General features: G+C 39.7%; 1 protein-coding gene across 1 annotated transcript; it reads right to left on the bottom strand.

Moving 5' to 3' along the window:
- Nucleotides 1-215: 215 nt before the first annotated feature.
- Nucleotides 216-7,452, bottom strand: LOC117795947 (mucin-2-like). The gene is given in 6 exon segments (XM_034642206.1): nucleotides 216-1,209; nucleotides 1,316-1,575; nucleotides 1,659-2,350; nucleotides 2,423-3,882; nucleotides 3,884-5,804; nucleotides 7,420-7,452. Coding segments are annotated over 6 exon segments (4,470 nt in total). The 3' UTR covers nucleotides 216-1,105.
- Nucleotides 7,453-17,230: the final 9,778 nt, after the last annotated feature.

Below are 17,230 nucleotides of genomic sequence, written 5' to 3'. Positions count from 1 at the left end.
TCATGAAATTTCAGTAGAAGTTGTGGTACTGGCATGTTTTATGAATGTAATGCTATTATTGTGTCTACAGACTTATTTGAAGGTGTGGGAACTGCCACTGTATTATGATAGATTACTTAAAACTTATGGTTGCACTTTCCATTAACAGTTAATGTTAATGTTGATTTTAGAGATTATACATTCAGCTAAAGGCATTATGGTGTTGTGATTGGAAAGTCAGTTAAGTTGGTAGCATGCGTATTTATTTTATTTCTACTTGGGTTGGTGGGAGTGGAAGTTGAAGATGATGTTTTAGTTGAGTCCGAAAACAGACTAGATTCAGTCACTGAAGTGAAGGTAGCTATGGCAAATAATGTAGACTCAGTTGAGGAGCAGACAGTAGTGTCTAGAGATCCTGATAAACTGATGGTGATTATAGGTTTATTTGAAATGGGAATGACTCAGATCTGACTAGAAGTTTTTGGATAATTTATGTAGTTGTACCTTCAGTGGTGGTGGGAGGGATGGCCAATATGGATTAGAAAGAACTGAACTGGTACTGTAATCTAACAGAATATTCAACAAAAGTGATAGCACTCACAGATTCAGTTAATATCATCCTGGTAGAAATGGTTGTGGGTGCAACAGAAATGATAATAGCAGTTGTGGTAATGCATTCAGTTGAAAGACAATGCTTGGAATTACAGTGGTAGGTTCAGATGACTAAAAGGTGCTCACAGTTGTGTTGGTGGGATAAGTGATGAAGTGGTGGTTATAGAATCAGTAAGAGCAATACTGGTGGCCACTGTGGTTCTAGTCTCAGTGGCAGTACTAGCAGTTATTGTGGCAGTAGGTTCAGTGAAAGTAGTGGCTGTTGTGGTGGTTGTAGGTTCAGTGGAAGCAGTAGTACTGGCTGTTGCTTGCAGCCTCCATGGTAGTGCTCCTCATCATTGTGGTAGCAGTTCAGTTGAAGTGGTAGCAATTCCTGTGGTTGTAGGTTTAGGAGACTGGTATAAATTTAATGGTGACTGTAGTGTTGTAGGTTCATTAGAACCTGTTGTAATTGTAGTATCAGTGGTCATGCTGGCAGGTGTCACAGTAGTTGGTTAAGATGAACTCGTGGCTACTATGGTGGTCTAGGTTCAGGAGAAGTAGTAGTGGTGGTCGTGGTGGCTGTAGCCTCAGTGGTAGTGCTGGTAGCTGTGTTAGTCAGTTAAGATGAAGTGGTGCCTCAGTGGTGGTTATAGGTCTCATAGAAGCACTAGCGGTGGCCATGGTGTAGGTTCAGGAGAGGTTGTAGTGGTGTCCATAGTGGTTGTAGCCTCCGTGTTAGCACTAGCAGTAGTTCTGGTGATCTGTTCAGATGCTGTGGTGGCTGCTGTGGGAGTTCCAGGTTCAGTAGAGACAATGTTTGTGCCTGTGTGGGTTTTTGATTCAGAAGTTATACTGGTGGCTCTGGTGATTGTAGGTTCCACAGAAGTGGTAGTGGTGGCCCTGCTCATTGTAGGTTTGGTAGAAGTTGTGGTGGCTGTGGTGGCCATAAGTTCGTTAGAAGCAGTAGTGGTGGCTATAGTGGTTGCAGCCTTGGTGGTAGTGCTAGCAGTTTTTGTGGTGGTTGGTCCAGATACTGTGGTGACCACAAGTTCAGAAGAAGTAGTAGTGGTAGTCATGGTGGTTACAGGTTCGATGGAAGTTGTAGTGGTGACAGCAGTGGTTGTAGGTTCAGTAGAAGTGGTAGTGATGGATGTGATGGCTGTAGGTTTGGTAGAAGTAATGGTGGAGGCTGCAGTGGTTGTAGGTTCAGTAGAAGTGATAGTGGTGGCCATGGTGCTTGTAGGTTCAATAGATGTGGTAGGGGTAGCCATGGTGGTTGTGGGTTCAATAGACATGGTAGTGGTGGCCATGGTGCTTGTAGGTTCAGTAGATGTGGTAGTGGTGTCCATGGTAGTTGTAGGTTCAATAGATACGGTAGTGTGGCCATGGTGTTTGTAACCTCAGTGGTAGTGCTGGCAGTGGTTGTCGTAGTTGGGTCAAATGAAATGATGGCTGTAGTGGTGACTGTAGGTTCAGTAGAGATGATAGTGGTGACCCTGCTGGGTGTAAGTTCAGTAGAAGTTATAGTGGTGGCTGTGGTGGTTTTTGGATCGGTAGAAGTTATACTGGTGTCTGCAGTAGTTGTAGCCTCAGTGGTAGTGCTGGCAGTTATTGTGGTGGTTGGTTCAGACTGTGGTGACTGCTGTTGTGGTGGCAGATTCGGTAAAGACAACTGTGGTGGCTGTGGTGGTTGTAGGTTCAGTAGAAGCTGTACTGGTGGCTGAGGTGGTTGTGGGTTTCGCAGAAATTGTAGTGGTGGCTGTGGTGGTTGGAGATTCAGTAGAAATTACAGCGGTGTCCCTGCTGGTTGTAGGTCCAGGCGAAGTTGTAGCAGTGGCTGTGGGGGTTATAGCCTCAGTGGTATGCTGGAAGTTATTGTGGTAGTCGGTTGAGATGAAGTGAAGGCTGTAGTGGTGGTCGCAGGTTCGGTCGAAGCAGTATAGATGGCCATGGTGGTGGTAGGTTCAGTAGAAGTTACAGTGGTGACTGTGGTAGTTATAAGTTCAGTAGAGGTTGTAGCAGTGGCCATGGTTGTTGTAGGTTCAGTAGATGTTGGAGTGGTGGCCATGGTGGTTGTAGGTCCAGTAGAAATTGTAGTGTTGTCCATGGTGGTTGTAGCCTCAGTGGTAGTGCTGGCAGTTATTGTGGTGGTTGGTTCAGATGCTGTGGCAACTTCTGTTGTGATGGCAGATTCGGTAAAGACAATTGTGGTGGCTGTGGTGGTTTTAGGTTCAGTAGAAGTTATAGTGGTGGCCGTAGTGGTTGTAAGTTCCGTAGACCTTATAGTGGTGTCTATGGTGGTTGTAGACTCAGGGGTAACGCTGGCAGTTATTGTGGTGGTCCGTTCAGATGCTAAAGTGGCTTTTATGGTGGCCATAGGTTCAGTAGAGACAATAGTCGTGGCCATAGTGGTTGAAGGTTGGGTAGAAGTTGTCATCATGGCTGTGGTGGTTGTAGGTTCAGTAGACCTTGTAGTGGTATCTACGGTGCTTGCAGCCTCAGTGGTAGTGCTGGAAGTTATTTTGGTAGTTGGTTCAGATGAAGTGGTGGCTGTAGTGGTTGTTGTAGGTTCAGTCGAGGCAGTATACGTGGCCATGGTGGTTATAGGTTCAGTAGAGGTTGGAGTGGTGGCCATGGTGGTTGTACCTTCAGTAGAAGTTATAGTGGTGGCTGTGGTGGTTGTAGGTTCAGTAGAGGTTGCAGTTGTATCTGTGGTGAGTGTTGCCTCAGTGGTAGTGCTGGCAGTTATTGTGGTAGTGGGTTCTGATGTAGTGACTGCTATGGTGGTTATAGGTTCAGTAGGAACAATAGTGGTGGCTGTGCTGGTTGTAGGTTCAGTAGAAGTTGTAGGGGTGGCTGTGGTGATTGTGGGTTTCACAGAAATTGTAGTGGTGGCTGTGGTGGTTGTAGATTCAGTAGAAATTACAGTGGTGTCCCTGTTGGTTGTTGGTTCAGGCAAAGTTGTAGCAGTGGCTGTGGGGGTTATAGCCTCAGTGGTAGTGCTGGAAGTTATTGTGGTAGTCGGTTCAGATGAAGTGATGGTTGTAGTGGTGGTTGCAGGTTCGGTCGAAGCAGTATAGGTGGCCATGGTAGTTGCAGGTTCAGTAGAAGTTACAGTGGTGACTGTGGTAGTTATAGGTTCAGTAGAGGTTGTAGCAGTGGCCATGGTTGTTGTAGGTTCAGTAGATGTTGGAGCGGTGGCCATGGTGGTTGTAGGTCCAGTAGAAATTGTAGTGCTGTCCATGGTGGTTGTAGCCTCAGTGGTAGTGCTAGCAGTTATTGTGGTGGTTGGTTCAGATGCTGTGGTGACTGCTGTTGTGCTGGCAGATTCGGGAAAGACAATTTGTGGTGGCTGTGGTGGTTGTAGGTTCAGCAGAAGTTGTAGTGGTGGCTGTGGTGGTTGTGGGTTTCGCAGAAATTGTGGTGGCTATGGTGGCTGTAGATTCAGTAGAAATTACAGTGGTGTCCCTGTTGGTTGTAGGTTCAGGCAAAGTTGTAGTAGTGACCATGGTGGTTTTAGGTTCAGTAGAAGTTATAGTGGTGGCCGTAGTGGTTGTAAGTTCCGTAGACCTTATAGTGGTATCTGTGGTGGTTGTAGACTCAGGGGTAACGCTGGCAGTTATTGTGATGGTCCGTTCAGATGCTGAAGTGGCTTTTGTGGTGGCTGTAGGTTCAGTAGAGACAATAGTCGTGGCCATAGTGGTTGTAGGTTGGGTAGAAGTTGTCATCATGGCTGTGGTGGTTGTAGGTTCAGTAGACCTTGTAGTGGTATCTACGGTGCTTGCAGCCTCAGTGGTAGTGCTGGAAGTTATTTTGGTAGTTGGTTCAGATGAAGTGGTGGCTGTAGTGATTGTTGTAGGTTCAGTCGAGGCAGTATTTGTGGCCATGGTGGTTATAGGTTCAGTAGAGTTTGGAGTGGTGGCCATGGTGGTTGTACCTTTAGTAGAAATTATAGTGGTGGCTGTGATGGTTGTAGGTTCAGTAGAGGTTGCAGTTGTATCTGTGGTGAGTGTAGCCTCAGTGGTAGTGCTGGCAGTTATTGTGGTAGTGGGTTCTGATGTGGTGACTGCTGTGGTGGTTATAGGTTCAGTAGGAACAATAGTGGTGGCTGTGCTGGTTGTAGGTTCAGAAGTTGTAGTGGTGGTTGTGGTTGTTGTGGGTTTCGTAGAAATTGTTGTGGTGGCTGTGGTGGTTGTAGATTCAGTAGAAGTTATAGTGGTGGCCATAGTGGTTGTAAGCTCCATAGAAGTTATAGTGGTATCTGTGGTGGTTGTAGACTCAGGGGTAGTGCCAGCAATTGTTGTGAGAGTTGGTACTGATGATGTGGTCACTGCTGTGGTGGTTGTGGGTTCAGTAGAGGTTGTAGCGGTGGCTGTGGTTATTGTAAGTTTGGCAGAAGTTGTGCTGGCTGTGGTGGTTGGAATTTCAGTAAAAGTTGTAGAAGTAGCCTTGGATGTTGTAGGTTCCATAGAAGTTATGGTGGTAGCCATGGTAGTTGTAGGTTCAGTAGACGTTGTAGTGCTGGCTGCAGTGGTACTAACCTCAGTTTTAGTGCTGGAAATTTTTGTGGTAGTGGGTTCAGATGATGTGGTGGCTGCTGTGGTAGTTGTGGGTTTGATAGAGAGAGAATTAGTGGCTGTGGTGGTTGTAGGTTCTGTAGAGGCTGCTGTGGTGGCCGTGGTGGTTGTAGCCTCAGTGGTTGTTTTGGCAATCTTTGTGGTAGGGAGTTCAAGTGAATTGGTGACTGTCGCTGTGGTTGTAGGTTCAGTAGGAGCAGTAGTAGTGGCTATTGTGGTTTTCACCTCAGTGATATTGCCGGGAGTCATTGTGGCATTTGGTTTAGTAGAAGTGTTTGTTCCTGCCATTGTTTTATGTTCAGTAGAAGCAGTAGAAGTGGTAGTGGTGGCTGCTGCTGTTATAGTGTCAGTGGAAGCAGTGGTTTTTGTATTAGTTGATTCTGTTGAAGTGCTAGCAGTGGTTGTAGTGATGGTAGTCAAATCAGATGTTGCGGTAGAATCTGTTATAGTAATAGGTACTATAGTTTGAGAACTAGTAGAAGAAGTTGTCCCATGGTTTTGAGGGAGTTGAATAATAATGGAGGCATTATTATTTTTCCTATAATACACCAGACACTCTATGAGTACTCCAATGGTTGTTGTTAGTGCACAGGCTAAGAGACAAGCCAGGAAGATTCTCCAAAGAGACAAGTCACTGAAGAAATTTCGTGTCACCTGGAGAGGATTTAAATAAGATTACTGCAAATGAAACCAAATGTCTCAAGCACAATTAGTACCTTCAATAATCGTTTTTATATATAGATCACTTCATTTAAAGGATGTATAAATATAAGAAACTATCTTAATAGTGTCAGTAAGAAATAATGACTTAGGAAAGTCTTAGGAAAGACTTTGTCCTTACACTGTATTTAATATAGGAACAAAGAAACTTCCATTGACTTTCATACTTTCTTTTCATATATCTGCATTTCAAACTAAGAAAAATAATAAATGTCTTCTTGGAAACTCCTATTCTTCCCACAGTCAAAAGAACTACCTATACATGTGTAGGTGACTGCTGCAGACTGATTTGAGGGACTCCAAAGATCTGATTAAATTTTCTTCCCTTTGGGCCTTTCATAAATTTGTCTGCTTTGGAGCCTTCTACCTTAATAGCATTAATTAGTGCCTTATCCAATTTTCCGGCTAACTTTTCATACAGGTTAGTATTTGGCAGCATGAAATTCAGAGTCTGAAAACATTTATATAAAATCCATTTTCTGCTACCACCAGCTATTTTTATTTGGTAAGATGTTTCTGTGATTCTATTCTTTCATCTATAAAAATTTATGTAATAAAATTATAATAAGGAATTAATGTCAATAAATTTACTTTTGTAAATTCTAAAGTACCATGTATACATAATTTGCTATTGTAGCAGAAATACTGCATCGTGTTAAAACATGTAAGTCTTGAGATCAGAGAGTCTTGAATCTAAATCCCATACCCTCAATATTCTGAGCAAGTTTCTTAATTTGTCTAATTATCAGCTCAACTTATATCAAAACTGGGGATAATAATATATACCTCAATGTGTTGTTGAGAAAACTAGAATAAGAGATATCCTCTATAATTAGATTTTTGCAGAAGGCAGTACACTGTAGTCATTAAGAGCATAGACACTGGAGTCTAACAGATTCAGGTTTAAATTTTAACTCCACCTTTCATTGGATAGATGGTGGCATTTGGAAATTTGCATTATCATGCAAAGCCTCGATGCCCTCACGTGGATGACATCACCTATTTCATAGGGTTGATGTAAACAGTAAATAATAAAACTGTACAAGTAACATTTTCCTATCACTTACTAAGTATTCAAAGAAACATTTGGTCACTAGTTAGCTCATTATTATCCCTTTTCTTATGACTGGAAACATCACTAAAGGAAACACAGAGTAGAAGTCTTTGGAGCACACAGAGTAGCTCTTAAATGTCCCAAAATATGGGACTCTGTTTCAGACAATAAACCCCAGTTTGGGTGTTGCAATGCTTACAGGCAATCAGAAGGTGCATAGGCACTGGGACCAAGGCTGAGGGAATTCAGGGCACCAAATAAGAGACCCCAAAGATAAATGGTATCTCCAGCTTCATGTCATCTAGGCCTTAGAAAGGAAGTCAAAGGTGAAGGTGAGGAAGGCCTAAACTCATTTCTTAGATTAAAAAGGCAATTACCACCATTTTTTGTTTGAATCTTTAAAAAGAGGAACAAGATTAATAGAAACTCATCTAAAAAGGACTTCAGACCTGTGTTTCAGTGCTATTATTGCCACTAACTAGGTATGTTACAAACGTTCTGAACTTCCTGGACCACACTGTTGCCCATCGATAGCTAAGTAAAGGCATCTAAAGTAACTTTTGACTCTTTGAATCATCAGAGACATATTCTCTAAATAATTGTTATCTATCAAAAGCATTCTTCCACAATGTCTCTTGACATAAAGAGCTTATCTTCACTTAATTTGCCACAGTTTCTTCATGCTGTCTTTACAGTGGGATTAATCAGATTAATTAATCAATTAATCAGAGTATAGTCCAGAGCTAGAACACTGAACCAAACTGTCAAGCATCATCAGCAATCAGTCAAAACCAAATTCTTCCCTTGTGGGAAAAGATCAGACCTCAAGGTGAAGAAAAGAGAATAATAAGAAACAGAGTCAAGAATACAGGAAATTTGCTTCTGGGCACCAAACCAAGATGGTGGTAAATGGTTTCTAAGTCAAGGTTGAAAACACATGAGGTCAAAACCAGAAGGCTAACAGAAGGCCCACACTTAGGCTCAGAGGTAGGAAGGGAAGGAGAGTGAGACCCACAGACTAGATCCCCAGAGCCTAACACATGACTTCATCTTCCATGGAACAGGGATTACAGTGTCTCACTGCCAGTGCAGTTGCTATCATCATCTACTCAGCCCACCAAATAAAGGGAGCCCAAAACTTTGCTTTATTTCCTTCCTTTGATTCTTATATATTTTCTCTAAACTCTGTATATGTTCTTTTATTCCATCAAGATTATTAGCTCTTTAAATGAAGACCCCCATAGAGCTACCTCTTTTGCATTCCCTCTCAGTGACTTGACATGTTCAAAGGATGTTGTAGATTTTCAAAAGAATAATTATAATTTTTACTGATTGGATGCTTTTCCTCCAAAATATTATATCAAAAGTATTTCCATGTGGATTACATCATGACCTGGAGAAACAGTGTCACCCCAAACATTACCTGACAATGTTGGAATTCTCTGTTTGGAAATTCTGAGTGTCCAAGGGTCCCTGTGTTGGTGCAGACACCAGTTAAATCAATACCAACATCAGTTACATCAGCTGATGTTGAAAACTGACATGATGAACTGTGAGCTTCATGGTCTCTTGGGTTGAATGACTGTGCATAGAAAAGAATGGAGAAAAAAAAAAGAAGCTATTGTATTTGATGCCTAAGGTAATATATTCTGACAAATATAAATCAGACTGTTAAATATTATGACATATTTGACCAAATACGAGCATTTGAAACCTGATTAAAGAACAAAAGAATACATTCATTATATTTAGTCTCAAAACATGGAAATCTAGTTATGTCATCCTAAGTTATATTTAATTATTTTATAATATTATTGATGCTAAAATCCAGAAACAGGCATTATCTTTCATCCTCGTCATATTTAATACATTCGTTAAATATCATTACATCGCAAGTTGGTATAGGGAGATCATACTTTTAAAAGTCCCACTATGGAAATTCTAGAGACCTTAAGGCTTATCAAGAACAACTCTTTTGAGAAAACCAAGATCTGAGGAGGTGAAGTGAGAGTCTAGATCAGTAAATTGCAAAAAGCCACTTCTCCCACTGCAATAAACAAACAAACAAAAAACAACAACAACAACAACAACAACAAACAAAACAAAGGAAGAGCTTTGAAAAGAAATGGAAAGTAGATTATTTAAAATTTAAAAGAGGAAGGAGCTCTTCCAAAGTGATCTAACATCATAGGCCATCTTCTTGTCTGGGGGCATTTGTAGATCTGAGTATGAGCCTGAGGTTCTGACTATCAAAAGAGGTCAGCAAAACTTTTGGTATTCATGTGAGGCTGACATGACATATTTGAAAACAAAGGAGCCCCAATGCAAGGCCTTTTTAAGGTTCTGGGATAGCTCAAGAGGCTAGGGGCCTGGGACAGAAAGGCAGAGTAAAGTCTATAGCAGTATCAAAGTGAATAGAAGACAAAATCATTCTAGAAGAAGGAGACTTAACCACACACAAGACTGGTTCCCCCCTTAGGACATTTGTCAGATTTTGAGGCTTCCTGGCATAGGAAGCTAAAGAGTTAACTATGAATCCTTTGAAGGTCAGTCTCTCAAAAACATAAGGTATAAATATTTTCTAAATAAAATAGTAGTAAATTAAATTGAAAAATATATAAAAATCTAAAAAATCACAACCATTTATGATAAAATTTCTCAACAAACTAGTAATAGAAGGATTTTCCATAATCTGATAAAGAACAGCTCCATGAAACTTAATGTCATAATTAATGGTGAAATATTTCACACTTTCCCCCTAAATTTGGGAAAAAATGAAAGATGTTCACTTTTATCACTTCCATTCAATATTACATTGGAGGTCTTAGCCAGTGCATTAGGATAAGAAAACAAAATGCTTTAAAATTTGAAAAAAAGAATAATGACATGAGTTTATAGAAAATCTAAAAGAATCTACAAAGAAAATATTATAATGAATTAATGAGGTCACTGGATACAAGGTAAGAACACAAAAATCAATTGCATTTCTATAAAACAGAAAGAAAACATTTGAAATTGAACTTAATATGCCATTTAAAACAACACAAAAAGCATCTAGAAGTAAATCTAAAAAGAAAAGTACTCAATCTCTACATTAAAACCTCAAATCATTGCTAATAAAAGTTAAGAACAATATAAAAAAATAAGCCATGTTCATGGATTTAAAGAATTTAGGTATTAGGATATAAATTTTCACAAATTAATATGCAGATTCAACAATCTCCCAGTCAAAACTGCAGAAGCATTTTAATAGAAATCAACACGTTAATTCTAAAATTTGTATAGAAATGCAAAGGATCTTGAACAGTGAAGATAACTTGAAGAGCAATGTTTACTACCAAATTTCAAGATTTACTATAAAGCTAGAGTAATCAAGACACTGTAGTAGTGGTACACGAGCAGATAAAGTCAGACCTACACATACACAGTCTCCTGATTTACAAAAAAAGCATCAGGTCAGTACAGACAGGATGACTTTACAATTATCTGTACAGAAAAAATCTCCATATCGAAAGACAATGTTTAACCCTACTTCCCACCATATATAAAAATGAATTTTAAATGGATCATAAACCTAAATGTGCAAGTGAAACAATCAAGCTTCCAGATAAAAACAGGACCTTTTTATCCGATTGACACTATGAAGACACAGTGAAAGGGCTGCAAGGCTAGAAGGCCCACAAAGAATATCTTCAGGGGAAGGGAGTGCAGATCTAGAATCAAGAGAATAATTTCTCCACCTTGTACTTTCCTTGTTAGGGCACGGGGACAAAAATAGTTTTCCTCACAAAATTTAATTTTCCATTCAAATTTGTACTGATCTCACTTAGCACATTTCCATTGCTTTTCCCAATATCAAGGTCTCTAATCAGGCACGCACAGTTACATAAAAGGCAATCACAAAACACACAGCACTGAATTGTTTCTTCTAAAAACATAAACAATAGTCAAATAATATTGTATATAACTGAATTCTAAATGTTTCATCTGAATACAATTCTTTACCAAAAACAGAAATTCGTAAGAAATTAAAGAGGCCCATCTGAAGGATTTGCTAGTTTGATGCCCAGGCCTAGACTTCATTCACAGGATTACCTTCTGACATTCAAGGACATGTAGAAATCTGGGTGCCTGGGTGGCTCAGTGGTTAAGCGTTGACGCCTTCAGCTCAGGTCATGATCCCAGGGTACTGGCATTGAGTTCCGCATTGGGCTCCCTGAACAGTGGGGAGTCTGCTCCTCCCTCTCCCTCTGATCCTCCCCCCAGCTCATGTGCATGCACTCTGTCTTTCTCTCAAATAAATAAATAAAATCTTTAAAAAAAAAGATATGTAGAAATCTTTGAGCTATGGCAAATCTACACATTACACTAAAAATCTAGGCAGTTAACACAAAATCTATATACTACATTTTTAAAAAACGTAACTTGTTGATGCAATCAAATGCAGATTTATTGGCTTGTGCTTAAATTATGATAACTACAGAGAAAATTATTTGAATAGGATTTAAATAGTTTATTAAATTACCCCAAAATTGCTAATATCTTAGATTAATGAACACCAAGCTAAATTTCTCAGTTATGTATATACTGATACGCAGAAAAAATACAAGTTTTCTAATTTTCTAAGTAGTAATAGAATAGCTAAAAATTGGCTTCCGTGTAAAATTTTTAAGAATTCCTTTTTGAGAATAACCATGTTGCAATAAAGAAATGGTAGGGTTGTATAAGTATTGAAAACAAGACTCTGAGCTATCAGAACATACCACCGTGATGCACAATACTCACCAGCTGGTTTTCGGAGTGTCCGATATTCACTATGTATTTCCCATGTTTTCTGGCCATTCTTGAACTGCCGGTAACACAAGCTACCAGAAACACTTTTCAGCCTGTTCATTGCCCTTTATACCTGCAATCATGAGAAATAATTGAGTCAATTAATATTAAATCTACTATGAGACATCAGTGCCAGTGTGGATTAGACTAAATAATAAATCACTATTCTTTATATGGGATCCACCTTAAAGGAAGAATTGGGGCAGTAAGCAATTAAGAACGCAAGAAAATCAAGCCACCTCTATGATTACATTCTCAATACTACTCCACCAGGCAGCCCACCTAGCAGGAACTGCAACCATACAATCCTTCCTTCTCTCTCCTATCACATTTCATAGAACTTCCCACTCTGGCTTTACGAACAGCCCAAGACAGAAATAAGTGAATGTTGCTATTGTTCCTTTACTAACAAGACGTGAACATCTTTCCCCCGTTACTGCCAACAACCACTGCTCCTCAAGTCTTGACCTTCTTAGGTTCCTCCCCAGCCTGAAAATTTTTCCAATCTATTCTTCTCTGCATCTGGAAAAAAAAAATTAATCTAACTGGGTTTATACTTCCTTAAGCCCTAATCAAATACAGATAGTTAATCTGATGAACAAATCTCTGTAAATGTTTTCACAAGGGTCCCTTCTCTTCCCTTCTGTGGGAACTACTTGGCATAGTTAGCCAGACGATCACTTTTGATTCTGCTTGCAGTTTAGTGACAGGACACATGGGCAGGCCGGGGCTCTTCCAACTTCTTTAAATTATACTCAAAAGCAAAGGACTTTTTTCTCACCTGTAGAAGTATCTTTGGCAAGATCTAAAACACAGTTGGCAAGAGATAAATAATATATTTTTAAAGATTTTATTTATTTATTAGAGAGACAGCGTATGCGTGCGTGCATGAGCATGAGTGGGGGAAGGAGCAGAGGGAGAAACAGACTCCCCACTGAGCAGGGAGCCCCACGTGGGGCTTGATCCCAGGACCCGGGCATAACCTGAGCTGAAGGCTTAACCGACTGAGCCAGCCAGGCACCCTGAGATTAATAATTTTTAACCTCAAATGAAAAGTTATCAATTCACTCCCAACACATATATCCAGGGAATCCCAAATAAAATTGGTGCAGAAAGTTGTTTGCAAAGAATAGTGTTTAAATAACCTAAAATATCTAAAAAATATATCTCTTCAATAGAAATCCATCCATAGAGAATTTCTTGTAAACAAAGCAACAAAGTACTTTTTTTTGTTGTTGAAAAGGTCTCATGCAGCAGTTTTTATCTGGCCAGATTATGTCAGTTTTCAAAGGTAAGAATTACCTAATAGAATTGCAAGAGGTCCGAGAGATCTTATAGTTCAGCCTTGTCATTTTAAAGGTGTGGAAATTTGTGTCCAGACAAGGAAAATGATGAAATCAGTTGTGTGGTGGAACCTGGCTTCCTTTCAGTCTAATACCCTCTCCTCCAAAACTAACAGTGACTTTGTAGAAAGATGGACAGCCTAGTAGGAAGTCAAGCAAATACCCTTTAAAAACAAGTAAAATAAAGATTTTGAAGACCTGGAGTTGGAAAGGATCCTAGATGGGCTGCCAATTATATACCCAGAGTCATCTGAGACTTACTAAACCAGACTTTTACTGGCAGGATCTGGGAGTCTGATTTTTTGGACAAATGTCAAGTAATCCTAATCAGACAATGTTTGAGAAATATTTTACAAAACAATGATTCCAAGGGTGAAGACTGCGTGTGTGAAGAAACCTCAATTTTCTTAAATTAAAAAAGGAACAAGATTTTAAATTGCTTATTCAATTAACAAGCACTATTGAGTCCCTCCTATACCCAAGCATTATGTAAGGTGCTGAGTGTTCAATGGTGAACAAAAGAGTCAAAATTCTTGCCCCCCTAGAGTACAGTAAAACATATGTTACGTATTAAAACACTTTTTTTTTTTTATCATTTCTAAAGTTCTCTTATAAGTGCATTCTTTAGCTAAAAGTTTCCATTGGAATCCATAGAAGCAAAGTAAAATAGCTCTGGGGTCTATCACATAAAAGGTGTGAAAAACCTAGGAGAAGGTTTTGTTCTAAGGAGGAGTAGGAGAAAATGTTTTACCCTTCCATGCTGAAACTAAGCCAATGAAACAGTGGCTTCTGGGACTGCATAAGTAGAATGATCACTCCAATAATAAGTAGAATTTATCACTCCAAACCAAAATACTTTTGAGAACAAAAAGAAAACAGTATTAATAATTTAATTTAACAGAGACAATACTAGCCCATGCAAACTAGGACATGTGGTCACTTAGCTACAAGGAACCCATGTGAATTAGAAAATTCACTAGTACTGGGGCACCTGGGTGGCTCAGTCAGTTAAGTGTCCAACCTGTGGTTTCTGCTCAGGTCATGATCTCAGGGTGGTGAGATAAAGCCCTGTGTTGGGCTGCACGCTCAGCGTGGAGTCCGCTTTTCCCTCTCCCTCTGCTTCTCCCCCTGCTCTTTCTCTCTCTCTCTCTCACAAATAAATACATAAAATCTTTAAAAAAAAAAAAAAAGGAAGATTCACTAGTACTACTCATGACCACTCGATAAGCCAATGAATTTAAAAATCAACATCTCTAGTGAACACATATTTCAGTTGAATAAAACACATATTTTACTTGAGCTTTTTAAAAAAAACTAGTGTCACTAGTGGTAGTAAGAGACACATATTTAGACTGTGCACTGGAGTTCCATAACCACGGAGGAGATAAAATTCCCCATTGTATTTCATGAAGTCTCCGACAAAACAGTATCAAAGTTCTACCCTATCATTAATTAACTCTTATAAAAGCCAAAGTAAGAATGAACTAAATTATTGTGTCCTAAATTTTCAGTATAAAATTCAAACTTTCTCTATTTCTAAAGAACACATTTTATCCTTTTATTACGTCATAGACCAACTGCTAGAGCAGAGTGCACCTGGATTATTACAATGGGCAAAGAAATCCAGGTAACTCTCATCGGTATGCTGAGCATCTCCTACTAAAGCTCTTTGATATCTGCAGAATTTGAGGCCAAAAGGATTTGGAAGTTTATCTATACTAATTGAGAGTGGTTGACAGTCCTTTAACAACAGGTACATTTTTTTAGCCAAAAGAATGCAGAGCCTGTTACTATGTCATCTATTATAAAATGAACCACACTGGAGTCTCACAGATTACAACAAAATTAATTTACTGATCAAGTTACCCACTTCAAATACTTCCATGACTGAAATGTCACTGCGACCTGATACTAATCAAAACACTTTTGTATCTCTGCTTCAGTTTTTCCGTGTGATGACAACGAATATGACAGCTCCAGCTCTCTCATCTTAATCATTTTTTTAGGTCAGGTCATTATTATAGTTCATCATAGTGTGCTGAGTGATCAAAATGATAACCAAACAGATACCATATTTGAAAGACTTCATTCAGTACAGTATTTAGATTTGCATTTCCTGCTAACTTAAATTGACAGGATAATCATTTCAAATGCATAGAAATTGTAAAAGAAGTATTTAAGTGTCAAGTCAAAATCAATCCAACGCAATGACTAAGCCAAAAAAAAAAAAAAAAAAAATCCAAGTGGGAAAGTGAACAAACTAAAACTATCTGCGTGTTTGTTCAAGAAGCTACCTCTCCTGCCCCTCCCGGCAGAAAACAACAACTTAAAGAAATTAAGGGGTTATTTTTCTTTCCCAACAAGAGAAGGCAGCAGGAGGGCAGCTGAGGTGTAGATGCGTGGTAAGCAAACAAACATTTCATCCCTTGTTGAAGAATGTCACTGGGGCCCACTCCATGGGCCCTGCTTCACCCCTGGCTGGCTTCTGACTCAGCCACATCTTGACATTATTACTGACACTTCTCATGGAGGGCTGCCTCTTCTAGTGCATTCCACACTAATCTTATCTAATCCTCCTAATAACTCTCTGAGTGAAATATCATTACCCCATTTTCCTGGTGAAATACCAAAGCATTTAGTGATACTTTATGAGCCTTGAGAGAAGTTTGTGGCTTCCCATTCATCCACCCCAGAAGTGATTATTAAATACTTAGTATATTCACCGTGTCACATTAGATGTGGAGAAAAATTAGGGGATGCAGGAGAGGGAAAGATGCTTAGAAACTTAATCCTTTATGGATAGAAAAACACAGCAAGAGACTCTGGTAACATGTCTCAGGACATACCAAGCAAGAAAGGAGTGGTGCTAATACTTGAAGCAGACTTGCCTACTAGCCAGAGGATGCTGGGATTCACACTAAAATTATATCAAAGGCTTACAAATGCCTGGGCAGAAGGCATGACTTACTATCTGTATTAACGATTCTCATAAATCTCTTCTCCAGTAACTACAGTAGCCCCACCAGTACCCCCAGTCCACCCTCCTCCAAGGATTGAGAGTGATTCTTAAACACCAATCACATGATGCCACACCCTACTTGGTACTCTAAAGGATTCCCACTGCATTTAAGAAAAAATGCACATTTTTAAGAGGCAAAAAAAAAAAAAAAAAGCCTGCAAATTCTAGCCCCTATCTACCTCTAAAATCTTGGCTTGTACCACTACTCCCTTTATTCACCGCCCTTCAAACGTGTTCTCTTTTTTCATGAATTGGATGGAAGCACGTCACACGATCTTTGTCCACCTGTGTTCTCCTTGGAAAGTCATGCCCCACCCCCACCCCTTTCCCAAGCTTGTTTCTACCCATCTGTGGCGAGCAAAATGATGGCCCATCAAAGATGTCCACATCCTAATTCCTGTGGGTACATTAGGTTACAGGACAGAGCCGAATTAAGGTCATGGACAGGACTGAGATGGCTAATCAGCTGACCTTAAAATAAGGAGATTATCCTAGATTATCCAAGTGGACCCAATGTAGTCACAGGGTCCTTAAAGTAGAAAAGGGAGACAGAAGTAAGTCAGGGAAAGAGATGTGACTATGGAAAGAATGTTCAGAGAGATGCAATTTTGCTAACTTTGAATAAGGAGAAAGGGTCTCACAAGTTGAGAAATGTGAAAAAAAAAAAAAACTCTAGAATCTGGATAAATCAAGAAAACAGGTTCTCCCTTAGAGCCCACAGAAGGAATAGAGCCCTGTCAATACACTAATTTTATTCCAGCGAGACCCATGGTGGACTCTAATGTTCAGAAACATAAGATAATAAATTTGTGTTGTTTTAAGCTACTAAATTTTTGATATTTCTTTCGGTAGCCATAGAAAACTAATACACCATCTTTGAGGTTTTATTTTATTTTATTTTTTTTAAAGATTTTATTTATTTATTTGACAGAGAGGCAGTCAGCGAGAGAGGGAACACAAGCGGGGGGAGTGGGAGAGGAAGAAGCAGGCTCATAGCGGAGGAGCCTGATGTGAGCCCAGTCACGCCCTGAGCCGAAGGCAGACGCTTAACCGCTGTGCCACCCAGGCGCCCCCCATCTTTGAGGTTTTAGTTTAGATTTCACTCACCAAT

The sequence above is a fragment of the Ailuropoda melanoleuca genome, chromosome 14 (genome assembly GCF_002007445.2).
Source record: "Ailuropoda melanoleuca isolate Jingjing chromosome 14, ASM200744v2, whole genome shotgun sequence".
NCBI lineage: Eukaryota > Metazoa > Chordata > Mammalia > Carnivora > Ursidae > Ailuropoda > Ailuropoda melanoleuca.
Note: the sequence above shows the minus strand (reverse complement) of the source record. Positions and strands in the feature narration are given on the sequence as shown.